Below are 27,384 nucleotides of genomic sequence, written 5' to 3' on the forward strand. Positions count from 1 at the left end.
TTTTAGGGGAGAGTGTTGCTTAATACGTACACAATATAGCATAGGCCTACTTGAAATTTAATACGATATAAATTAAATTCTGTATTTGGTTGGGAGCCAGGACATTTAACTGATGCCCCTAATTATTTTAATGATAATAAATGCCTAAATTATGCAGTGGCATCATTGCAGTTCACTAGCCTATAAAGATTTTTGCTTACTTTATAGGCCTGCTATAAAATATGTATTTATTTATAATAGAGGATATCGAAGAAAACACAAAGGACGAGGAAACAACTAGCCTACGTCAGTTAAATAAAGAAAGAATGAAAATATTTTGAAAGAAAATAGGCCTATGCATGTTGATTATTTTCCATTAATTGCATGGCACATGCACAACATCGCGTGTAATGTTTCTCTTGTTTACAGCAGAGCCATATAAAAAGGTTTGTTTTCAACGGCTCTGGTTTACAGTAACGAAATCAGGCCAGTGTACAGTAGAACCCTGCACTTTTTTCTCGCGTGACCATGTTATTCATGAGCGCGCGCGCGCGCACGCCCTTGATACGATGATGTAACGGAGTGGTTCTCGAATGTTCCACCTCGACGGACGCCATTTTGAACCTACAACGACATCAGAGAAGACAGAGGAAATTACTTCGCCTTTGTCGACAAAGGATTGCAATTATTTCGGAGACTTTCTTCAGCCAGGTAACGTTAAGCGATTATAACAAGTATTTTATATTTATTTTGCTCATACGATGTAGTTTTTTTAAAGAATATATTTATATTTACAGCCAAGAAACGTAAGCGACGCTGCTACTGACCGACGGTGTGTTTTGTCAATCCTAAGTGTGCAGTGAATATCACAAAATGCGTTTTATTGCGCGTTTTAATTAGTATTGTTATTATTATCGAACCATTTTTTGATTATTTTATGGAAATCATTTTCTTCTGGCTAAGACTTCGCTGACACGAGGTGTTTTAGGACAAAGAATTTAAAGGGCCACTTTCTGTGAAATCGCGGCCTACAATGCATTGTGCACGGATATAACTTATGCCTACAATGTAAAAGTAACTCTTTTTTACTTTGTTTGTTTTATTAGATGAGACAGTCGCAGAGAATGCGCTCTCCCTGGTTGAGAGAGATGAGTATGGAGGAAAGAATGGAGAACAGAAAAAGACAAAGACGAGACTCGCACAGCAGCGAGAGAGAGAACAAATACAGAAAAAAACACCATGTTCATCATCACCACAAGAGCAGCGAAGGGTGAGAATCAGAAAACTAAACAGAACAGACTCCCTGTATGTTTAGTATTTATTTTGAGCTCTTTAAAATCAACAAATGACACGAGGACGTCTTGTACCAATATTGAATGTCTAAAACCTTTTCCAGGAAGTTACTAATTTAAGGGACGTCCGGGTTTTGGCTAGGGTCCATTGAGCCTTATGTGGACATATATTGGCAGAGTGTAATACTAGTTTGACAAGTTTGTTTTCTTGGAAACTACCTGGAAAACATTTGATGATGTGACCTCAATGTGGCAGTCCCGTCAGTTCAGACATGATTTAAGTCACCTGTCAGTGTCTCTGTTTAGAAATAAGTTAATTACTTAACGTTAGATCTGTTATTTAATTTGCCACGTTTGAAATTTGCCTTGTCAAGTAAGGATTTGTATAAGTCATAAAACATTTTGCTTGTATACATTTTTTTACTTGTATAACATTTTTACTCGATTGTATTGAGATGCATAGCTGAAAAAACAATAGCCGTGTTGACTTTGTAATAATTCTGTCAAATCTATTAATTGTGATTAATCACATCTAACATAAAAGTTTGTACACACACATATTTACAAACTTTTGTCCGATTGGATTAATCATGATTAATGGATTTGACAGTACTACTTTATAATCGTCAGCTCAATATGAATCAGTCAATACTCATTGAATTGTTTTGTATTATCTTAATAGGCATTACCTTGAGACAAGGTGCTCAAACGAAAAACTGGACACTAAAGAAAGACAAGCTGTTCTCCGAGACCATGAGGACGACAGCCGTGCCGCCTGTAAAGACAAGGAGAGAGACAGATCCAGATGCCGTGAGAGAGACCGAGACTGGCACCATTACAGCAAATCCTCTGGGAACAGCAGGCGGAGCAGCCGGCACAGGCACCGGCACCGTCGCTCGCACCATAACTCTGACTCGGTATGACCACTGTCTGTCTCTCATTGTCGTGGCAACTGTCTGCTTTGTGCTTTTTTTCTTGTTATATGGACTGTGGGAGTTCCTCATTTACAATATTGTCTGAATGAATGAAAGGAAGAATGTTGGATGAAAGGATTATGCTAATACTATAATATATAATAAGATTGAATGGGTTCTTACTCAAGATATAATGTTAGTTTGATATCCACAGCACATAAAATGTTTTTAAGGCACCTCATTCATGAAGGAGGAATACAACTCTCAATGTTTTTCAATGATGAATTGTTGTAATTGTCTACTTAATGGTCTGAGAAAGTATCTCATCTGAAAATATGTTGCCATTGTTTTTCTTCTGTAACACACACGATGTGGTGGGCCCTGTGTGTATCTCGTGGGCTGAATTTGCGTTGGCTGCTCCCTGTGGCCGGGCCTGGCTGCTGCGGGTATCTGAATGGGCCGAATCACTTCCCCCCCACTCGTGAATGAATGAATGGCGCGTTCTGGTCCCCCTCGATTCTCATGGGTTAATGATGATGGTGATGATGATGATGGCGGTGTTCCGAAACCACAGAGGAGCCATCGCAGGAAAAGATCCAGGAGTATTGAGGATGATGAGGAGGGGCACCTGATCTATCACAGTGGAGACATGCTGAGAGCAAGATGTATAGAATACACACTTTTCTGTATCTCTTCTGTATCTTTTCATTTCTTTCACTGCTTATTTTCTGTTTTGGGGTCAGACTAATTTTACAAGCTAATTTTGGGGTCCTGATAAATGCAGTTGTGACAGATCAATTAGACTTATCCTGATGTGTGTATCACCAGTCTAGTATTGTCTTATGTTTGTGGATTATTTATGCATTGCTTTTCTAATTTGAGTGTTCCAAAACGCAGCGAAAATCTTTTGAAAGTGTTTGATGCTATTGTGTCATTTTTATATGTTTCTAACCGTCGTTCTTTAAACCCGTAGATGAGATTGTGTGCACACTTGGAGAGGGAGCTTTTGGCAAAGTGGTGGAGTGCATTGATCATACAAAGTAAGTATTCATGCCACATCTTAGCAGGTTCAAATTCATTGCATTTGTGTTTTACACCTGACCCATATTGTTTATAATCAAGTCTTAAAACTGATACTTAAAGTTGCTATAAACTGGAAATTGTCAGATCTTTTTTTCCCTCTCTGTATTGTGACTTAAACCAAATTGTATGAAAATAACCCTACTGAGGGTAAAAGTCTTTATTTTCAAAATATTATATAGGTTTAGGGGTGTACACGAATATTCTAATATTCTGTAATTAATATTCGAAAAATAAAAATACTATACAGGTTTTACCACGTTGTTTTGCTGATCCTGAATCCATGATCAATCCCTCTAAAACTGTATAATTAAACCCACTGGGTGGCGCTGTGGAGCGGGTTAATAAGTTGATTGTATTTAATCACATAATGTCATTGACTCTCTTGTGACATTTGGAATTACTTGCAAATGGATTTTGCAAAATGTAGTTACTTTTGATAAAATTAATTATAGTTATCATATCTCCAATGAGAAATCACATGAAATCTAAATACCAGGCTAATGAGGAAAGACAGCTGTCCATTACTGCATTCGTGCAGGTAAGAGCAGCTGTACCCTGAGTGAGAGCGAGAGAACTTGTATGATAGCAAAATTATCTAGATACAAATGCTTCCTTTAAATGAATAGTTCACCACAAAATGAGACTGTTTATCTGCATCCAAGATGTAGGTGTGTTTGAAAGCAACTCCAACCATTGCTCATATAATGGATGTCAATGGGGTCTAATTTGAATTATAAACAAATATAAAAAAATGTTATGAGGCCAAAGCTTTCAGTTGATGGCCCATTCACACCTATGATGATGATCCACACCAGCAGGCGATATAGTTTGTTTCTTCTAAAGATGCGCTGCAGATTTGTCGTCTGCCACTTACAACGCTCAAACGCTTTAATGTCCGGTGGTTTTTGATTGTCATTGTTTTTATCATCCGCTGAAAAAAAATTATTCTGTAATTTTGTCCTTGGTGTGAACCTTGGGTTTAAGCAGACTCCCTGATTGAGAAGTCTGGCACACATTGTTTTACTGGAAATTCAAGTTATGAAATTTTAATTAAGAATTACAAAAGAAAAGAAATGCATGCATGGATTAATTGTTTGTGTTAATATTACTTTACGTTGCTATTGCAGGGGAGGAGCTCGCATCGCGCTGAAGATCATTAAAAACATTGATCGCTATCGTGATGCAGCTCTGTCTGAGGTTGAAGTGCTGGAGCAAATGAACTCACTTGACTGTGACAGACGATAGTAAGTGCCTGTGAAAGCAGATGAAAAGGAGATCATCAGTAATTTAATCTTAGGTCTAAAGATGTCCATACGACATTTTAGTAATGTTTTATTTCACATCCACTTTTCCCTTTTTCTAGTGCTTGTGTGCGGATGTATGACTGGTTTGATCACCACGGGCACGTCTGCATTGCCTTTGAGCTGTTGGGCTTGAGCACGTATGATTTTCTGAAGGAAAATAGCTTTCAGCCCTTCTCTATCAACCAGATCAGGCACATGGCCTATCAGATCATCAGAGCAGTCAGATGTAAGTCACGGATCATGTTTGATTTAATCTTTTTTGTGTTTTGGACAAAACAGTGATTTAATCTTATTTTTTTTTATTCTTTGTTTCAGTTCTTCATAAGAATAAGCTGACACACACGGACCTGAAACCAGAGAACATCCTCTTTGTTAATTCAGAGTATGACATCAAGTACAACTCAAAAATGGTAAGGATAGGCACTGATCCCATTCAGACCAGCGTTTTTTTTGTATGACATACTATTATAGTTTAGATAAATATTGTAATAATAAATTATTTTTATTTCACACTAAACAAGACTTAAGCTTAGTCTCAAACTAAAATGCATGTATAATCCAAACGATTATATTATTATATTGCGATTATAAAAATAAATTACAACACACAAATTACGAGGATACTCATTTTGCAGGAACGTGTCCGTTTAAGCTCAAAAGACCGTTTGCAAACACACCCTCCCCCTTAAGTTACTGTTGATATATCTGACAAGCCATGGCGCTCTCGTTCTCACGCAGGGAAAAATACATCGCAAGGCAAAGAGGACACAAAGTCTGAACTTTCAAATTTCAAATGATAAACTTTCACTCTATGATGGTTAAAATGAGCAAATCTAGGAATCTCATGCATTCTGAGCCAGGGTGCAGCTGGCCCATATAGATCAAATCCCTATACTTGACATTGCACATCCTGCGACTTGAGTAGCGTGGATGTGCACAATGATATCGATGCCAAAACTATATATTGTACAGCCCTAGTTTTTTTCAGCTTTATTTCAATTACTGAAAACATTTGTAATGATTCAGACCAGCTATTCAGGCCATTATTTATTGTGCATTAATTAATAGTGTTGTTTTGAATTGCAGAGGAGGGATGAGAGAACTCTGAAGAATCCTGATGTGAAAGTAGTTGATTTTGGGAATGCAACATACGAACACGAGCATCATACATCTGTGGTGTCCACACGACATTACCGAGCTCCAGAGGTTATTTTGGGTAAGTGGTTTTGGATGCATTGTTTTTATTCATACATTCTCAGAAAGGTTGATAGTACATTTACCGTGATTGCATGTATTTTGAGTTCTAACTGAGATATCTGTGTGTTTGATACAGATCTGGGCTGGAGTCATTCCTGTGATGTCTGGAGTGTGGGATGCATTCTTATTGAGTATTATCTGGGATCGACTCTGTTTCAGGTTATTGTCATTTGAGTTTCAATTATGTTAATTATGGGTACACGTGACTTGTTGATTCAGCTCTTATTAAGTAGTTTGTGGTCTTTAACATTTTTTAGACACACGACAGTAAAGAGCATCTGGCCATGATGGAGCGGGTGCTGGGCCCAATACCTACCCACATGCTGCAAAAAACAAGGTAATGTTCAAATAAAGGATTTCTTTCATTGCTGTATTTTGCAGGGGGTTCTGAAAATATCAGGATTTTTTTTTTTTTTTTAATATGTCTAGTTATTCTCTATAGTATAACAAGTAATATATTTTGTCTACTAAATTTTCTTGTCAAAAGGGGTTTGAATCTTGGTTGTGGTATCTGAAAAGCTATTCCTTAATTATTTCTTAGTTTGATATGCTTGCAGAAGTTTTATTAGATTTGATACCACCACATGCTGCTTTTGTTGTATCAAAATGGCTATATTTTTTTTTCATTACACAGGAAGAGCAGGTATGTTCGTCATGATAAACTGGACTGGGACGTTCGCAGCTCCTCGGGACGCTATGTCAGGAAGCAGTGCAAGCCCCTGAGAGTGAGTTTATAATTAATTGTTTTTAAAAAGTTTTTATAAATCAAGACTTTTGGATTGCTACTGACTTTTAATAATTTGTTTCTTGCAGCAATACTTGGTCTCCAGTAGCTCTGAACACGAGCAGCTATTTGATCTCATAGAGAGGATGCTTGAATATGATGTCACAAAGAGGATTACCCTGGACGAAGCCATCAAACACCCTTTTTTTGACTGTATCAAGAAGATCAAGAAATAACTTTTCTCTTTTTGCTGTAGTTCCTCTCTGAGAGAGGCTGTTTCAGTTGACTGTATCAGTCCTCTGTATGGATCATACACTGCTCTCTTCTCATTGTTCATATTTATTGTGCTTGCTTTTCAGTTTAGGTTATGTGACCTCTTGCTCTTGAGTTCTCCACTGATTTGTAACTGCATCACATGACTTGAGAATAATGTGCTACTGTAAAGGGGCTGGGTTTTAGGTGTGTAGTATAATTGTCATAGATTTGTTAGCATTATCAATATGAACCTGGTGATATTTGTAAATGTCTTTTCAGTTGTTTTGTTTGACATGATTGTTAAATAAAAGCAGTTACTGATCTGAATCGTTTGTCTTATGGGGTGTAATGTTCTCATGTGGTCAATAGGTGGCGGTAGATCGCAACTCTAAATCGTCACATTTCAAGTTGTACTTTTAAGTCTAGGCATTTATAAGTGAGTAAATGAATGGGGAAAAGAGGCTTCAGTAGCTCTGACCTACATTAGGACAGTCAAAACATGGATGGGAGTAGTGCTTTTTTAAATTTATATATATATATAAAAAAAATTCAAACATTTTACTAGGCACAAAAGTTACAGAAATCGCATTTCCCGAGGAGGTGCTAACCACTTTTTTAATAGTCATTGGTAGAAAACATCCCATCGATCTATCAATATGTCCATTATAGATTTACATATAGGCACATCACAAACACATTGCAGAAAAAAGTTTATAGATGGTGGAAAGTTTGAATAACTTCCAGATTGCAGAGAACTAGGTACAGAATCCACCCGAAAATGGTATAAAATTGTTTTTAAAAGTCGCTTCTCGAAATAGTATTGTATTATACAGCTGCTTCTGGACGGTCTCTGGTAATTCCAGCACCTTGTTACACACACTACGCTGAATGTCAGGGAGCTGCATGTGTCTGAATACCTAATGAGCACACTACCTATATAGCATTCCTATGCGTCAAAGGCACGCGCAAGCTCTTTAGCCATTTGTGAATTGGTGAAGCGGCACGCGTCTACGATGGCCAAAAACGCAGCTCACTAGGAAGTCTGCTTAGTAGGTTTTGAAACACAGCCGAGCTTGTTCAAAGCCCGTGTGCCGTTCAGCGCTGCTCAGTCTGACAGCCACATCTCATCGATCAAGAACTGATCGATACTCAAGTGATCTAACTATCGGAAACTAATCGGACACTTCTTCAGAATGGATCCATCTGCGGAAAGAAATACAGAAAGCAAACAGAATGCCGCGAAACCTTTTTATCTGCGCTATTTGGTGTCTTTTCCAACCATAGTGTGTTTGGTGATATCGCTGAGTTCAATAGCGGTGTGTTTTCTCATGACTTTTAAAACGCATCAGATGGAGAGCAGGCTGCGCGCGCTCGAGATAAAGATGACTGACATCTGTCAAGAATCATCCGTGGACGGCTCGGTTTCACAGGAACTGCGGGAATCCATGGAAACACTCTTACAACAGGCAAGCATCATCCAAAATCCTTCTTTTACTGTTGCACGTGTTTCTGTTGATGATTTTGTCCAATTCAATTTAAATCGCAGCTAGCTATAATTATTTAAAGCAAGTTAGCCTATTATTAATAGGCTATTACTTTTTAGTTGATCAGGGTCGGTCTATCTACCAGGACTATTATAGATAGCCTATAACTAGGCTATCTGAAATTACGGTTTATAATTCTGCAATTCTGCATGTGCAACAACATGCAAGTGAAATGTGAAACATCAATGTGTTTATTTTAATGGTAAATTCTTTGTATAAAATATATAGACCCATATATATTCTGCTGTATTCGTTTATTCTCTTTCATGTGTCTAGTGTAATGTATGTTGATTGTAAATTTAATCAGACTAATTTAATCACAGCTAATGATAATTATTAAAAATAAAGTCATAATTATTTCCATTAACAAAAGCATACTCCACATTTAACTTCAACATATAATTAATATATATTTATTTTTTTACAAAAACCAACAAGTAGTACCATGACCACCACTGACACTGAATGGGTCTTTTCAATAGGCTATTTAGATTACCACTCTGTCAATATGGAATTTATTAATGGCTGATTCTTAAAATGTTACTCAAAATTGTAATAATTGCTTGTATTTCACAGAGGTTGAATGAAGCAATGCCGAAGTTGCGTGTGGCGAGAGACGTGACACAAGACTGCAACTGTCCTCCAGGTACGTCCATCAATCTGCTCTGACAGTGCCGTTCCAAAGCACGGAACATCAGTCTGGGGTGATGAAACCTGATAGAAATTGTGCTAAATTTATCAATGGCTTGTTCCTGAACAGTGATTGAAAAGCGGTGGAGGGTAGATCGGTGGCAGATGGAAAGATTGTAGTACCTGAAACAGTGGTGCAGGTTTTGGCAACTCTTTGAGATTCGCACTAAAGCATTTGCAACCAAAACATTGTACAATGATACTAAATTATAAAGACAATTGATTACCTACACTGTTAAAAATAAAGGTTCTTTATGGGCATCGGTGTTTCCATGAAGAACCTTTAGCATCCATGGAACCTTTACATTGATCAAAACGTTTTTTACACTTTTAAAATGTCCTTTACACTTTTTTTTTCCTTCAAATATTTAATCTCCATTTATTTAAAGTGCCCAAATGACGCTATTTTAAAGGTTCATTATTTAGTTCTGGAGGTCTCCTACAACAGGTTTACATGCATCCAAATTTCTCAAAGAGTTTGAAAACGGTTTGTTCAAAGATTCAATCTAAACCCCTCCTTTCTGAAAGCTTCCTCTGCTCTGATTGGTCAGACAGCCAAGTCTGTTGTGATAGGTCTACTGCTTACAATGTGTGTTGAAAACAAAACGCTCATTACCATATCTGAATTTCATCGAGATGTTGTTGGTCTTTCCTTATCAATTCCGCCGCGAGTCCTCATCCTTGATTTGCAGTGCAGAAACAGTTTTCAGTAGGGTACTGATCAACCTTTTGGAGTTTGTTTTATGATATTGTGGACTGTATATTATTTCTTACGTATAGCATGGAGTCAGGGCGTGGAACCAGCCGTAAAACGTTGAATGCGTTTGGCACGCAAATAGTCATGATTATATATCAGAGCATTTTATACAGTGCATTTCTAATTGTGATGTTAAGTACAGAGGGAAGGAGAAAACGCGGAGCTGTTGTGTATTGATGAGTTGGTTGCGGTGAGCTTTTTTTGGGCTCCTCTGTCGCAAAATGCGGTTGTTAAACATGGGGTTGGTGGTAACTTGAGTTTTGGTGCATTGAGAAGCCTGGAGGAATTGCTGTCAGTCTTTTTCTTTTTCACAATCACTCTTTACATCGAGTCGCAGAGCTTATAAAATCCAGTGTTTCCATAAATGTATGCGGGTTCACATCTGAGGGGAGATATCGATGTCGCAGGACAAGAGGGAGGTCATAAGCATCTGTTTATAGGTTCTGAGCGTAAGTGTGTGTGTGTGTGTGTGTGTGTGTGTGTGTGTGTGTGTGTGTGTGTGTGTGTGTGTGTGAAGGGGCCCCAAGCATGTGTCTGTGTGAGTGTGTATTTCTGTTTGTTTGTGTGGGTAGTGCCGCAGAAGGCCCAACAGAGGCACCGAACTGTAAGGTGAGACCCTTTCATTTTAGAAGCAATGGTTGCCACCTGAAACCTGAAGCGTGTTGAGCGGTCCTGGCAGGCAGGATCAGAGGGAGAAGTATTTCTGTCCTCACAACAGACATGAGCTCAAAGGTCTCGCCACTGGGCAGGCTATAGTGCATCGCCCCCTACAGGAGCTGCTCGGGATGACACTGAAGAGAGGATATCATTTATTTATTCCATTATCCCCCATGCAGTTGCAGTTAATGATGCCTCCCAGCTTTAAAAAAAGATGTGAAAGCACCATAAGCGTATGAAAAAATTGCTTCTTTTCATGTGTGCGAAACAGAATGAAATCTGAGGGGAAAAAACAACTTACAGCACCCTCTAAAGGATGGGCATTTTCAACCCATACTTTATTATTTTGATTATTATTATCATTATTACTTGATTAAAAGAATTAAAATATTTCATAAAATATATAATCTCAGTCTGCTATAAGTCAACCTATACTTTCATTTATTGTTTTTTTTTAATTATTATTATTATTATTATTTTAATGGCTTTTTGCTCTTATTATTGTCTGTAAATGCCTTTTACAGCCCATAACTTTAAAACTTTTATTTAAAAAAAAAAATTAAGATGTTCTGTGAAATACATGATGAATCGCAGTCTACAATTTTGGCCTTTTTCTATTATTACTGATTGTGAAAGCCTTTATATAATAAAAAAATATATAATTATTACAATTTTTTCATTAAATATTTTAATAATTCAACCCATACTTTATTTTATTGTTTTATTATTTTTTTTAATGGCGTTTTGCCCTTATTATTGATTGGAAACGCCTTTTACAGCCCATACTTTTAATTTTTTTATTTAAAAAAAAAAAAGTAAATGTTTTGTGAAATATATGGTAAATTTCATTAAATTATTAAACATTTTTCATTAAACATTTTAATAATTTAAATGTTTTGTGTAAAATAGTCAAATCTCAGTCTGTTGTAATTTAGAGAAGAAAGACATTTTTCTAATTTAACATTTTTTAAACATAGTTTTACTTTTATTAAACACCCTTAAAAATGATTTAAAATTTTTACTGCAGTGCTTCATTTTTTTCTCCTCTCTAAAGTTTACCTGAACTATAAATGCTTTGCAGGAGGTCTCTGTCATGTCTTTTCTTCCTTAACCACATAGCATCTTTCATTTCTTCTTCCTCTATTCATTTCCACGGCAGAGTGAGGTCTCCCTAATTACCCGTCGACTGAAATGGTTGTCCTTGCATGCTAAACGTTTCCCCGTCTGTTATCGCCCATCTCCACCAAACACAGGGCCCTGTTTGACAATGAGATGTAACTCTCAAATGAAAGCATGAGAGGTCTTTAACTCTGTCTCATTTTTCAGGCTTGCGTGCTCTTCTTCGTTCTCTATAGTGCTTGGAAAGGTTGGACAAGGTCAGGGACACATCTCTCCTTTCCCAGATTCATTGCCCTAAGGATTTATTGTCTTTCATCACCTTTTTGAAAGTCGTCACCATGACACATGCTCAAGTCTATTCAGGAAACATCTGAGCTGTAGGTTTGGTGTGTGTTTTGTAGTGATTGACTGAAGCCAGGGGTCTCTTCGTTTGGTTTACTGCCCATTTAATTTGAATAATTTCTGATTAACTGACTCATTTAAACACACTAATTCTTTGTGTAAATGGACTGGGATTATCTGTGTCCAATTTGTTGTGTATAGCGTTTATCTCAAAGAGTACCGCATTGCATCAGAAACGCCAAGCCCATGGATTCAATTTCCAGGGAAAGCTTGAATTGATCCAATATGTGCATTGAATGCAATGTAAGTTGCTTTGGATCAAAGCATCTGCAAAGTGCATGAATGTAGTCCAGGTTTGACTAGTCTCAGATAAAAATAATTTGAGGCATTTATGTTTGAACAACTTAAGAGACATTTTACGACAGAAACTGGTTACTATTTATTCCGTTTTCTGTACAGTCATTCCCTGTGCAGTGAAAATTAGATTTTTAAGAAGATTTTATCGCTGTCTATTATTGTCTATTCCCAATCGAGTGGTGCAGGTATGACTAAGAACCCGGCGTAGTGACAAATTGGGTCCCCCTCAAAATTGTGTCTCCTTTAAGACCCCAAGCAATCCCATTGGTTACAAAATGCTATTAAATGGTCCTCTCTTTTAGCCTAGAAATCTAGACTCACCCTAGCGGAAGCTAATCTAATTTGCAGCCAGGGTTGTCTAGCAATTCTCCGTTGGCTTGTGAGCTGGAAAAACCAAACTCTGGTCAGGCCAATCACATCGTGTATAGAGTCGGTGGGCGGGGCTTAACAACAACGGCAGAGTTCCGACGGTTCTGTGTGCTACTTGAAAACAAAGAACAGAGGTCTTTGCCGCAACTCTGGAAAACTTGCAGTTAAGCTTTTCTTTGAGAAAAGAACAAAGACCTTCTTCATTGCTCTGGGGGAGCAGAAAATGGTGAGAATTTGAAAGACAACTGTTTATCCCACCCCTTGGATTGAGCCCTGTCCACTGTGAGTTCCCAGACCCAACATCTCGATGTGGGTCTGGCTTATCAGGTTAACTCTTTTTAGCGCCTGATTACAATTCCTACAAAATCATGTTATGATGCTGTTTCAACCACATTATAATAGCCGTTTATGTCTGTATTAGTTAGTTTATATTATAGCATAGCATACAGATAAGCGATTAGCCTGATATTAGTTTAAACACATTTGCACCCTACATATATTCTCAATCATCTTTAATGTAATTTTCTGTTAAATTAAGTGTTCGAAATATTTCAGTTATAAAAAAACAAATTCATGCTCAATTATTCACTTAATAGGCTATTAATATTTGTATTTATTAATTAACAGTTAATCAAGTGTAATAAATTGATTTTATTACGCACTAATGTTATTCAATGCAGTAAGTTATGCGTGTTTTAAATGAATCTTATTTGTAAACTTAGGGTAAACTGACAGGGGAGACCCGATTTGTCATGACACCAGAAGACTAATGCACCACTTGTTCCCTCAAATTTTCCTATGGGTTATTAGGTATTTTTAATTTATGAGTTAAATAAATGGTACACATAACTTGACAATACTTTAACATATTGTTCTATAACGTAAACTGCACACACTCTCACTCCAAACATTCTAAACTAGTTATATACTTAAAACAATAACAGCTTAAAAATGTGTGTTTTCGATATGGGTTTGGGTAATTTATGTTGATGAGCAAGATGTTCCAGTATTGTCAAGTTATGTACACCACAGACCTTGTTTAACTCATGAACTGAAAAAGCCATAGGAAAATCTTGAGGAAACCAGTTGAAAATTAGTCTTCCGGGTTTTGATGTTGCATCTGGACCATTCCATATACCAGCCCTTAAATGACATGTCAGAAAGGTCATTTATGTTTGGCATTTTGATAAAAAAAATAAAAAAAAATTCAAAAAAATGTGATTACACTAGACCTTGTACTTCACTGATGTCCATTTATTTGCATGTAAGAATGGAAACGCAAGCTCATGCGTAGACTTTTTGCATTTCGTTGCATTGAAAAGTTCAAGTTTAGTGACCTGATTCGCATGCTCAAAGTCTAGTGTGACTGCATCTTAAGTGGACGGACATTGTGGCCAGGATAACCTGCAGCTTGTACCAGACTTTATGCCCACAGTCACCGTTTTATCAGGCACTTCAAAGGCACAGCTATTGGATCATTTGAAACAACAGTAAGATATAGCGTTTCAAATTCCATTCTACTTGCACGCCTGCTAGAGATTACAATATTAAACACCAGTGAATAATTGATCTCTGACTTGTTAATGACTGTAAGTGGTATTAACATACAAAAGGTGTCGTAAAGGCTTAATCTGGATGGGTTTTTAGAAGCGCTCGGAAATCAGAGAGGGTTTGGGTGTGGCAGTGGGATCTGATGGACTCAGCACTGTATTTACTTTCATCCCTCCAAAAGGTCCGGCTTAAAATATCCGGCCGGGGCATGTGCATATGTGTAATATCTCACTAGGAAGTGGTGCAATTAGATACGCTGCCCACGGCTGTGCAAAAGACATGGGGCATGCGACTAGGAATTAGGACTTTGCTTCTCTTGTACACATACACACTCTATCTATCTATCTATCTATCTATCTATCTATCTATCTATCTATCTATCTATCTATCTATCTATCTATCTATCTATCTATCTATCTATCTATCTATATATCTATCTATCTATCTATCTATCTATCTATCCGTATGTCCGTCAGCCCATTAGCCCATCCATCCATCCATCCATCCATCCATCCATCCATCCATCCATCCATCCACCCATCCATCCATCCATCCATCCATCCATCCATCCATCCATCCATCCATCCATCCATCCATCCATCCATCCATCCATCCATCCATCCATCCATCTATCCATTCATCCATCCATCCATATACCACCAGTTGACAATTTAATGTTAAACCATCTGTTATGGTGTAATATTAGCGATGATATTGATTATATAGAGCACTTGTGTTTTGGGATGCACTGTCAGTCAGAAGGGTCTCCATCTCTGTATGGGTGGCATGACGGGGCCCCCAACCAGACCAATCTCCATAGCCTGCCTCAGTGTTCACCTTCACTTGTCTCTCAACAGGCATCTTATTAAAGTTTGCTTTGCAAAACCGCACTCTGTGCATTCTTTCCTCTGAAAAATAAACAGCCCACGAGTCTGTTGGTGTAAAGCGGTGGTCTTAAATAGAGTCAGAATACTTCAACCGTAGTGACCCTGACCGCTTATAAAACATTTCTGGCTATCGGTTCACAGGGGCAGGTGGTGCGCTTAGATTTATGGTTTTAAAACAACATGAAGCTCTGTTTTAAATGCATTTCACCTCTTTAATGTGACATATTTCCACTTAAAAGCAATATCCAAAAATGTAAATAATGTAGAGCTTAAACTGTAAGATGAGTAATAAAATGAGCGACATTCAGAAGAGCGTAAATATATTGTAAAACATTGTGCTTTTTGTGGTAACATCCAAAAGAACAAGCAGACTTATTTTTTTACATGCGACTACATTGGTTTCACAAAACAGTATTTTTTAAAGGGTCACATGGTAACTTTTTACCTTGTGTAAATTAGTTTTTGTCTTTTAAAAATGAACAAACGCACATTTATTTTTTCTTGTTTTTTGGACTGATTGATTAAGATAAAATTGCATGTGATGTTGTGTTGCCTGTAACTGTCATTTGGACTGAACCAATAATAGTGAAGTAATATTATCTCAATACATCTGGCCATTCTTGCCCTTAGGCTTGTACTGTACAAGACGTTGTGTGTAATTTGTCTTTGGTATGGAGGAGATTTGCAGTGTGACATCTCTCAGCATAGCTTGCAGTATTAACTAAAATAGAAAGTCTTGCTAACCCTCATGTGCACGATGACCTTTAATGTCCCTGGAGTTCATTGCTGATAATGGGGTGAATGTATTTATGCATGTATCATCTCTCTTTTTAAGACCCAACAAAGACAGCATGGAAAATTAATTTAAATTTCAAACACCACTCTGTTGAGGTATTTGACTGTGTAGCTTAGCTATATCTACTATGAAATGGTTGATTAAAGCACACATTGATAGGTTTCACAAATAGCATTTTAAATAATTGTTGAAATGATTTTAGTTTGATCAGATGTGTGACCACGTGTGGGCCGCATTCCAGAATTACATTCCCCCGTGTGGAGTCTGACAGCGCTCTTACTGTAGGTCACAAAATTCCAAGGTGTTACTGGGAACGAGAGGCGCGGGTAAGGGAATGGAAGTGATTATATTGTGTTAAGTTTCATTATTGAGAGTTACAGGTGACATGGAAAGTTGCCATTAAATTTAACGAGGGAGAGCGTGAAAAACGGTTAACACTTTACGCTTGTGTGCATCAGTTGGTTTGAGAGGCTTACCACCTTCACACAATGGATTCTCCTTGAACTCCCACCTTGAACTAGATCTAGAGACCATCAGTTCTGCATCTGTATTCAGCCGCATGTTACTGCAATGTGCACTTATTGGGCTGTCACGATTAGGACATTTGGCTGACGATGAATTATCTAAGACATAGGCCATCAACCCTGCGCCTGGAGGCCCGCTCTCCTGCAAAGTTTATTTCCAACCAGCTTCAGCTCACCTGCCTGTGATTTTTCAGGCAGTCCTGTAGACCTTGATTAGCTGGTTCAGGTGTGTTTGATTACGGTTGAAGCTAAACCCTGCAGGACAGTGAGTCCCTAGGAGCAGGGTTGAAGAGGGCCAGATTTACTAACAGCTTGCGCGCGCAAACCCTCTTCTGGCATTAAAAAACTATTGTCAGGATTTACTGAAGACCCGCAGATATAAATTAGCGCGCTGAAAAGGCGTGGACAGAGTTATTTTTGCGGCTGAGCTTGTAGGAGTTTCCCTTTCCTGCACAATTGATGAGAGTATTTAAATGAATCACGCAAGGTGATTTACAAAGGTTTGCGTTCGTAAATTTACTGGTGTTTGCGCCATTATTTACTGCCCAAATAAGTACGTCTTAAACCAGAAACTTACTGGTAGATTGTGTTCGTCATTATGGAGATGATCCAGCTGCGTTTGTATTCTTTTAATTTAGATGTCGTCAGTAGATCATGCGCAGAACTGTCCACTCCCATCTGTGCTTTTATGGAATTGTGTTTTCTCTCTAATTTGCCGTTTAGTAAATCTGGACCTTAAGGGTCTAAGGGTACGTTTACATGACAACAATGTACTAAAAACTGAAAAGTGCCTTTGCATTTTTCACATACAGATGACAATGTCTCCCCGTTCACACTGATCTGCGGAAATTCTTATGCTGCCAGACCAGTAGTGGGTAATATACTAAACATGGAAAAAGAATGCACGACGTCACCGTTTTAACAAATTTGTGCTTTTGTAGCCAAAATGCCATTCTCGCGTAAATGGCCAAAGCCCATACAGAGTTTTCAGTTTTAAGTTGAAAATGGCCCCTAAGAAATAGAAATTGTGATTATGACAAATAATTGTCAGTTTTAGGTTTTGACTTAATTGTCATACTGTCATACTTGTTTGTGTGCTTCATTTATTCAAAGTCAGTAATTACTATCTTTCTCAAGTTAATCTTTAGTTAAGTGATTTGTCCAAAAGCCACTTGATATTTGTCCAATGTACATTTAAAACAATTAATGGAGAAGGAAATGTATGTTTGATAGACCGTAACAATGAAAACAAACATAAAGTAGGGTAAGATGTCTTTTAATTTGAAATTCAATATGTTCACACTGTAACAATAATGTTATCCTAAAGGTCCCTGATGTTGATATGAAAGGTCCAAGCGCTGGTTCGTGGTTACTGCGTGAAGGAAACATTGAAAACGTTAGAACTTATCACTCTTTTTTTTAATGAACGAAACGCATAAAACATGCCACCAGACTTCAGGTGCATGTTTCTGATTTTGCTCTTATCCAACAATCACACACACACACACCTGTCTCTCCCGGTCTAAATCGCGGAGAGCTGTTTTCGCACTACTAAGAAATCCTGTTTAAAATATCAGAACTTAATTTACTCTGCATTTAAATTCCAATCCCTGCAGCTGTTTGGCATTTGGCCCCATACGGATCCCAACCCGAATGAATTTAATACTCAACGCAATTCTGTTTCCAGACTGGGAAAGCCGAACTGCTTGCGTAATACCAACACGCACTTGATCTTCAAGATATATGAAAAATATTTTAAATATTTTAAGGGGGGGGGGGGGCAGTTTCATGCATACTGAGCTTTTTTACACTGTTAAAGACTTGGATTCCCATCCTAAACATAGACAAAGTTTCAAAAACTAATGTTGGACGTTTGATGGAGTATTTCTGTGTCAAAAATACTCCTTCCGGTTTCTCACAAGTTTCGGAGAGTTTTTTTCGAGTATGGCTCGGCTTGACGTTAATAGAGTGGAAGGTCCTTGTATGGGCCGTACGGGCTCTTCTCCCGGTAGGGTGCGCGCGCGCGTGACTAGAGCGAGAGAGGAAATGCACGCCCATAAACACTCGCTCAGCTGCAGATCCACTCGTCCGTGAACACTTCTGTCACGCCGCGCTCCACTTTATTCCTATGGGTGACGCCGAGCGACTTCAACGCTTCAGCACAGCATTCCGGGAAGGCAGCGCTGCATTTGACATCAGTAAACGACACGATCGCGTGCTTCGTCATTCAAATGCGCTAACGGACTCCATTGTTGTTCTATGTATAACGTTACACTAGTCTGACGTGCAAAACCGCTTTGCTTGCTACTGCTAAGGTTTAGTCGCATACAATAGTCCATAAACTGAATCATGTCTTCATAAACTGCGAGTAAAGACACACATATGTTGACAGACCACTAAATACAGTACATACCACAGAGACGGACGTCCTGCTGTTGCTGTTTCTCCTGTTCAATTTATTTCACCCTCCGGATCTGATTCTGGATCATATATCTATTAGCTGAGATCGATAGCCATGAGTTTCTCCACGCTTGAGGACGTCACCGCTTTGCGCTCGTCATTCTTTAGCTCCGCCCACACAATACGCCTCCAGGCGCTCGTTTTTTTCCGGAAAGACTCGGTACAGCCCATATTTCTTTATAAATATAATAAAACTAAAGACTTTTCGGAGATATGAAGGATGCAATACTACTCTATAGGTACTCAAGATTGACATGAGATTGACTGAAACTGAGTGTTTCACCCCCCTTTAAATAAGCATGCTGGTAATACTTTATTTTACAGTGTTCCTGTTGCACATTTTACATGTAGTTACTATAGTAATAACAATCAGTTATGCATAGTTACATCAAGGCCGTAACCATGTCTTGAACATTGGGTTGGACCTATTTTTTGTATTTATTTTTTATAAAGCGTAAAGAAACAGAATAGTGAGCGACGTTCTAAGTCTAATTCTAGTTGGGAAATAATCATTTTGGGACTATTTGTAAATAATATTTGATTTAATTTGAGTCAAATATATTGTTAGTCTCGAGATTTTTCTCGTTAGTGAATAAATACATAGATCTGCTGATAACATCCAAACCTTAGTGGTCTGGTGATAGATTTTTTGTGAACCGTGTTGAAGGTTACAGGTTTTTTTTCCTTCATTAAAATCAACGATGTTCAATGATTGTATAATAAGAGCATGGACTCTTTCCACATTAAGCGATAGAATGACCCACTCATCTGTGTAAAGAGAACGTAAACCCTGCCTACTTTGATTTGATTGGCCATCTCAATCATTTGCCATTGAGGAGCACTGTTAGACCTGAGGCAGACCAGACTAAAATGTAACTTTTAGATCTTTTTGTTATCCTAACATACAGAGCGCTACGTAATGGAGTGCAGGAGAGCAAGAATTTTAAATATTGGGGGGGACAATTTGGCCATTTCTAATTATTGGGGGGGACTTGTCGTCTTGTCCCCCTCAATGTTAAAAAACATGTTCTGTGTGAACAGCCTCTTATATGGATGCAGGGACCTGAAAATATTATTAAAACCTTTGTCTTTTTGCATAACAACACCCTGGAAACCACCCACAACATCCTAGAATCAGGATAAAAAATGTACACATGGAAAACGCAACTCATATTTTCTTCAGAAAATGAACAAATTTGGTTGTGTTCCCCATTTCTTATCTGTTTAAATATTTGTGTTTAAATGTCAAATCCCAAACTGAGCTGGAATGTTACTGTGGAAGTCACATCTGTCTGTATCATTCAAACCATCCAACCTTACAGTATTTAAGATTATATTTAAGATCCAGTAGTACAGCCTGGAGATAAATAGTATTATTAGATCTTTCTAATTATTTAAAGATAAACATAGACACTGTTTACAGTGTTTTTTCCCCTTCTTTCGTTCCTGAAATCATTCAAGCCATTTGTGCTCCCTTGATATGCACTTTAAAGACTAACAGAACACCCAACCACATTTAAGGCCCTTTACTATTAAGTATTGATCTATCCTGTCATTCCCTAACCACAGTCAAGTAAAGAACTCTGTTGTAAACGTTCAGCGTAACCTCTAAAATCCTATTTGGCATCAGCAGCACTTTTATAACTTTCAGGTTGTAGTAGCGTGGGCCGACCTTGGACGTCTGCCTGAGTGAGAATCTTTCAGCACCTGTTTAAAAAAAGTTAGCGCTTGTCTTTCTTCTCAATGTGTAAATGTGTGTGTTGAGTCTGCAAGCACGTATACGTGTGTGTGGGATTTTCTTCATTCTCAGATAGCACGTAGAGAGAAAGTAAAAAGGAAAAATACATAAAAGCGAACTTTTAAGCTAAAGATTTATTTTGTGGTACAGAGGAACTGAGTTCTGTCTCTAATTAGCACTTACCTGTCAAGTCAGGGATTTGCAAACTTTTTTGGAGGCCACCCATTTTGAATTTAAATATTTACTCAAAGTACACCTTTCTAATTAATTATTAGCTTTTTATCAACTATCAAACCCCATGCAGTTCCTTTATGAACCCAGTTTTTTGGTTGTTTTTTTAAATTGCCATAAGTAATTTGGAAGAGATTGAAACCTGTGACGTTACACTCGGAACAGTTTGTGCAGTCAGATGGTAAAGGTCAGTGCTCTTTAAGAGGTTTATGTTCATTATTGTTGTAATATGTTCTTTGAGACGTGAGGTGTTTGCTGTATGCGTTCATGTTTTGAAGGAGGCGTAGCTTTGGAGACGATCTGAAGGGATGGTGGGATCTTATGCTTTCAAAGCTTGGTCTCTATTGCTAGACTCTTCAAGAATTACCTACCCTACCTTTAAAGATTGTAAAGTTTACTAATGGCAGGTTGATCATTTCTCAGAAAGAGGTTAAACTACGTCAAAGCGACGGTAAACTGAAATATTGTCGTTTATTTAAACAGAGGAAAAGCAGTTGATTACTTGGTTGAAAGTTCACCTCAGTGCAGTCACGTACTTCATAGATCCAGATGTGTGTTGTAACCATTGAGCTCTGTGAAACTCTTCCCATTGGAATAGACAATTGAACAGGACAGCAGGTATTAAAACAAGCTCAGTGCTTACCTGTTCAGTGTGTAAAATATATTGTTTTGCTTCTCTCTCTCTTTCTAAAGCAGGGTTATAGGTTCACATCCTCTGTGGATTCCACGTTTTATTTAGTCTGTGGGAATTGAGGAAATACTTTGGGATGTATAATCTCTTTTATTACCTCTGTAAAAACTGGGCTAGCTGAATTTACTTCGAGTTTACAGCGCGTGGCTTCATGCTTACGGGGGTTGCCAATAATTTGCCTTTTCTCAACACAACAGACACAAGTAAATCATGTTCAGTAGCCCAAACAGATCCAATGAATGCTTTAATGGAGTCAGATGTTAAAGCGTGCATTAAAAGGCTATGTATAACCTCATCATTTGTGTTGTATTGTTCTCAAATGTGTGATATAAATCAGACTAAACGACACTAAAAGCAAATAGGTTTGAAACGAGAGCGAGCTAATGAGAGAGATATATGAAATGCAGTAGGGGAGCGTTTAATCAAAACAACATTGCTAAAATCCTTTTTGCTGATATTGAGCCAAAAATCCATTTAAATGTGTTTTAATACCAACGACTGGCTTCAATGAGCAATTATTGTGATTAGACCCTGCTGTTTCTTTGTGGATTGTCTTAAAGGTTCTTAAATGAGCCTGGAATGAGCATTAATGGTCTTAAGTTACACTTGGTAATGCTAACAAAGTATTACACAAAAAGGGAAGAAAATATGTTTATTAAATAATCTAATAATTACATTTTAAGTAAGTTAATCAAAAAATGTAAATGATCCCATAAGTTACTCACCCTCAAGCCATCCTAGGTATATATGCCTTTCTTTTTCAGCCTTTTCTTTAATAATGGGAGTGAATGGTACTTTCATGGTACAAGCCCAAAAAACACATCTATCCATCATAAAAGTAAAGTTTTATTTATTTATATACATTTTTAAAGAGAAATGTCAGAGGATTTAAGAGAAGAGGCACTTGTTTGTTGCCCAGCCGTATTAGTTTGGACTACTCCTACATCCTATAGATCACGCGTAGGGTCAGAGGTTTAAGCCCAAAGTATACTTCGGCTGTCCGCATCCTGCGACGGTCCCTGCACTGTCCGTGTGATGTTATTTTCGACATCAGGAGGGTCCACACACTTCTGCACACCCCAAATCCTATCCATAATTTATCTCTAAAATCAAAGGGAAAAGATAGGTGAATAAGACTGACGTAGAAGCACCTAACCCTGTTTATAAAATTAAACTTGACATAAATTCTAAACATGTCCCTCAAATTTGTGCTTGGTCGGCATGGTTCAGGATGTTCAGTTTTAGCAACTTGTGATATTAGGCGGCTACAAGGTATATTAACAGAAAATACTAAACACTCGTGGAGAGCTATGCAAAAACACATTCACTCCATTCAGTGCCGTAGGTCGCCCCCTTGTCCCTCAAATTTTCTTGGTTGATTTGGAATGTTGGTCCAGGATCAACAAAAATGTGGATCAAGGAACATGTTGCACTCGGTGAAATCAGGTTCTGCAGGTATGGCCTGCCTATAGTCTCAGCCTCAGCCATCATGCCCACAGACCGTTGGCTGAACGTCTGATGCATATTGCACATTCATCTGAAAACACTTCAGGAGTTTCGAAGTCGTCATCTGATTGGGTGAATTCAACAGGATGTACGCAAGTCGAGTGTGTTGCGTTTGTTTACGGTCCACCTAGAAACTAATGCTGTTTACAACTGCGACAATGAGCTTATCAGGATCAACTAAAGGCTGGATTTTCAGAAGTATGTGAAGTTCACAGCTCCACTGTTACAGTAAACTTGCACAACGATCTTGAATAAAAAATGTATAGATGCAAGCCGGTCTGTTATTGCAGGGACATTGACTTTACTTTTTCACGTCCCTAAACATGACGTGGAACAAAACAAACTGTGACTGGTTGTTTTACATGTCAGTCAAACGTCTTTTGGACGGTCCTCGACCAATGAAAGCTGTGATAGAATCCAGACCTTCTGCCGTCAGTCTAAAGGTCTGGCTATGTGAGACTAGGTATGGCCAACCAAATAAATAAAACATTAACCACATCTCAATCCCAAACCAGTGTTATTTTAGTATCATTAAGATACTTTTATAGATACTATTCATATTTTGTATTTTTATTGTTATATTTTCCAGTTTAAGTATAGTTTTATTCATTTTTATTTCAGTTAAAGTTATTTTAGTTCATCGAGTTTAGTACCCTGTCCCAATCTCATGATATTCAAAGATGCTTTTTGCTCTTCCAGGTTGATTTTGTCAAATGTGAAAAAAATTCAAAACAGCAGGTCCCAACTACCCTATAGGCCTACGGCTTTCCAGATGTTGCCCATAGCTCTCTTTGTGTATTGGCTGAACATATCTCGTAACCACACAATTTCTATAGTATGCAGTCAGCCAATATCCCAGAGTATTTGCGGTCCCAGAGTCCCCCAGACTGTAAGGTTTAGATCTTAAGTGTACGTTTGGCAGCAAACGTTGTGGTAAACCACTGAAGAAGAAAATGCATTAATTATTACATTTAACCTTGTGATGCCTGCTGTTTGGTAGTGCAGAAGTAATCAAATGTTATTTGCTTTAACCCACATCTGTATGTTTCCTGCTGTAAGGTGTTTTGACCTTATAGAAGGTGAGTTACAGTCATCTGAACTCTCTCTGGATAAGCTGTGGAGGATAATACTCTGTCAACTGGAGGAAAACAGAAAATGATCCCGTCCTGTGTGGTAGAATAATTGTCCAGTATATTTAGTAACTCTGCTATGCTGACAGATTGTCAGCTGTTGTCTGTCTAAGATTTATTCTGACTGTTTATTGGACACTCAGTTCAAGATATTTTAAGCCCAACGAAGACATCCAAAAAGTGTGAAAGGGCTTATTTCTTGTTCATTATGGGCATAATGATGGCTAATTTTCAAACTTGCACTATCCAAAGGTTTGGATATTTAAAATATTTAAATAATGATCTTAAGATTTGATGATTTTTGATCATGTTTGCAAAAATCATGATCAATTTATTTTGATCTTAAATGCTTGAAATTAGCTTTGTAAACTGGAAATTGTGCCTGAAAATAATGATAACAGAGTTTAATAAGTGAATAAGATGTTGATTCAGTAACTGATTGATTCAGTTTAGTGAAGGATTCAGGCTAATTCAAACCAGTAACCAGATTATTTGTTTTGGGAATCAGACTAGTTTCGTTGGATGTGTTTGATTCACTAAAAAGTACTGGCTCATATGAGTAGGCTAACTGTTTTGTAAATCAAACTACACTGGTCGCACTTTTTGTGTTATATTTCACAAAGTAAGGCTGCAAATCATCGCAAAATTAACTACCCTGGAGTTACAGAGTGCAAGCATTCGCAAGAAGCTGCGCAAAACTGTTCTTTTTAAAGGATTTTAGCTCCCCAGTCCCAGTTGCAAGCCTGACAGGGTAATATAAGACGCTGGAATGACCTGGAATTATAACGTATACTTTAGGCCTTTAAAAAAATAATAATTCTGTGCTGGTACAGTATATATGGGAGCGTGTATGTGTTACAGAGTGTGTGTGTGTGTGTGTGTGTGTGCGTGTGTGTGTGTGTGTGTGTGTGTGTGTGTGTGAGAGAGAAATAAATCTAAGTGAAAAATCAAACATGTTTCTTTATTAAAATATAAAATTCATAAATTTATACATTTATCAATATGCCTGTGTGGGTGTGTGAGAGAAATAAATTCAAATGAACAATCAAACTGGTTTCTTTATTAAAATATAAAATTCATTCATTTATACATTTATCAATATGTCATAGTCTACCATATGTCTTAGTTAAAGCTCGTAATACAAAGTCTTTCTACATGAAAGCAGAATTTTTCAATGTGTTACAGCGTCCTGTATCATAACTAAGTCTCTGCAGTTTGTAACAAACCAAACCGTGTGAAAATCCGGTAAAAACTCGGGGAGTTATGATCATTGTAGTTGAGAATACATCTTCCTCAGTAGAAATAAATGCGGGGGGCGGCGCATTGGGGACCCATCCAAGATGGCGCCGCGCTGATACGTCCGCTCCAATTGGCAGCGTAAGTCTATGGGGCGTCTACGTATATTATGTCTATGGGTCACACTACGTGTTTGATGTCTACATGCCTACACTGGAAGAATCGGCTCATAAGTCATTTGTTTGTAAATCAGACACTGGTCTGATGTATTTGTTTCATTTCATTCAACATAGTAAATTGTTCAAATTACAGTGGTTGCACTGTACAGTATGTATTTGATTCACTAAAATAACTGGCTCATAAGAGTAATTTCTTTGCAACTCTGACTACACCGATTCACTAAAAAGAATCAGTTCACAAGAGTAATTTGTTCATTAAAACTACACTGGTCAATCTATGTTTCTGATTCAATAAAAAGGACCGGCTTATAAAAGTAATTCGTTTGTCAATCAGATTACACTGGCTGTGTTGTATGTGTTCGATTCACTAAAAAAAGAACTGGCTCATACGAGTCATTTGTTTGCGAATTAGACTGCACTGGTAGCATCTGTTTTTCATTTACTAGAAGAACCGGCTCAAAGAGTCATTTGTTTGTGAATCAGAACATATTCGTCACATCACATTTGTTTATACATGCAGGAAGTGAGGACGACACAACACTTCTTGCCATTATTTTATGTTACACAGTCTTTTAATTACATCACTTTCAACACAGACTGCAAAATCACATTCACTCATGTAAAATATTATGGGGAAACAAAAGTGTACTGCTTTTGTTTCTGTTAAAAGTCTTCCTTACAATTGCCTAGGTGATTAAATATTTAAAATGGTCTTGAGAGTTTCTTCAAGGGTCTTTTAAATACTACAATAAGATTTATTTTTCACTGGGAATGTGATGTTTTGATTGTTTACAATATTAAATCGTTGGTATGGTGTTATATACTTTCATAAAATAAAACCTTTCTATCAAAGGTGTATTTATGGTCTTCTGATGGTCATGTTGGCACTTCATGCATCAGGATGATGGTGTTTATAATACGTCTTCCATGTCAGTGTTGAACACATAACCTGAGGGGCTCCTGCAGGCCTCACTGGACAATTAGACAAACGCAACATTCCCCTCCATTTCCCCCGCTCCCCTCCCCTCCCCAACCCAATATCCCGCTGTCCTCACCCCCCTCTCCACTCTTTAAGGACCAGACCTCCATCAGCGCACAGGCTGTATCAGATGACCTCATTACCCTGGCCTGTCCTCTAAGGATTCAGCTACTGCTAACTGTCCATCAGCAGTTCACCATTTACAGCCCCAATAGTGCAGTGTGTGAGACAGTGGTGGGTGATTGCTTAACTGTGCACCAAACGAAACAAAACGTGATGGTATTCATCCTATGTTTGCTTCTGGTCCTTTTGTGAGTGGCTCACTTTAGGAAAATGCATACAAACGGTTTAGTGTCAATTCATTAAACAGTTGCTTCTCTTTTGCATGGTATTTCAGAACAAAAACTTTATTAGCCAGGCAACCAAAATAATGGCCATATAAAGCTCATAATACATTTAAAGAGTTGTGATTTGCATGTTTACTTAAGTGAAAGTCACCATGAAATCAAAATGGATAATTCTTATTTTTATTGAATATCGCAATGTTTATTAACTCTTTTCTGGCATTGACGAGTTGTCTTGTCTTTTTATGAGAAAATGCTTTATTGACATCATGATTCGTATTCATTCGTATTATTACTGTTATAAGGTTGGGGGCGCTATTATGCACCTCTAGCCTGACAAGCCAGACCCACATCAAGATGTTTGGTCTGGAAACCCACCATTGACAGCTCAATCCGAGGGGCGGGATAAACGGTTGTCTTTCAAACTCCCGCTGCACGCGATAGGATAGCGCTACACCAACCGGAGCAACGACGGTGAAGGGGAGCTCG

General features: G+C 37.9%; 2 protein-coding genes and 1 long non-coding RNA gene across 3 annotated transcripts in view; 2 read left to right on the forward strand and 1 right to left on the reverse strand.

Moving 5' to 3' along the window:
- The first annotated feature begins 544 nt into the window (after positions 1-544).
- clk4a (CDC-like kinase 4a) lies at positions 545-7,135 on the forward strand. The gene is made up of 13 exons (XM_067457095.1): positions 545-690; positions 1,086-1,249; positions 1,954-2,188; positions 2,760-2,850; positions 3,159-3,225; positions 4,396-4,512; positions 4,632-4,798; positions 4,888-4,982; positions 5,659-5,788; positions 5,906-5,988; positions 6,087-6,166; positions 6,464-6,554; positions 6,643-7,135. The coding sequence occupies exons 2-13, from the start codon at positions 1,086-1,088 to the stop codon at positions 6,787-6,789; spliced, it is 1,467 nt and encodes a 488-aa protein (XP_067313196.1). The 5' UTR covers positions 545-690; the 3' UTR covers positions 6,790-7,135.
- A 639-nt stretch (positions 7,136-7,774) lies between these two features.
- col23a1a (collagen type XXIII alpha 1 chain a) overlaps positions 7,775-27,384 on the forward strand; it is a 186,401-nt gene continuing 166,791 nt past the window's right edge. Inside the window, exons 1-2 of the mRNA XM_067457099.1 lie at positions 7,775-8,274; positions 8,929-8,998. Of these exons, the coding sequence (XP_067313200.1) occupies positions 8,002-8,274; positions 8,929-8,998 (343 nt within the window). The 5' untranslated portion in view covers positions 7,775-8,001. The remainder of the gene's footprint in view (positions 8,275-8,928; positions 8,999-27,384) is intronic.
- Positions 22,414-27,384, reverse strand: part of LOC137092701 (uncharacterized) — a 73,052-nt gene continuing 68,081 nt past the window's right edge. Inside the window, exon 4 of the long non-coding RNA XR_010908327.1 lies at positions 22,414-22,624. This is a non-coding gene — a long non-coding RNA (uncharacterized lncRNA). The remainder of the gene's footprint in view (positions 22,625-27,384) is intronic.

The sequence above is a fragment of the Pseudorasbora parva genome, chromosome 11 (assembly GCF_024679245.1).
Source record: "Pseudorasbora parva isolate DD20220531a chromosome 11, ASM2467924v1, whole genome shotgun sequence".
Classification (NCBI taxonomy): Eukaryota; Metazoa; Chordata; class Actinopteri; order Cypriniformes; family Gobionidae; genus Pseudorasbora; species Pseudorasbora parva.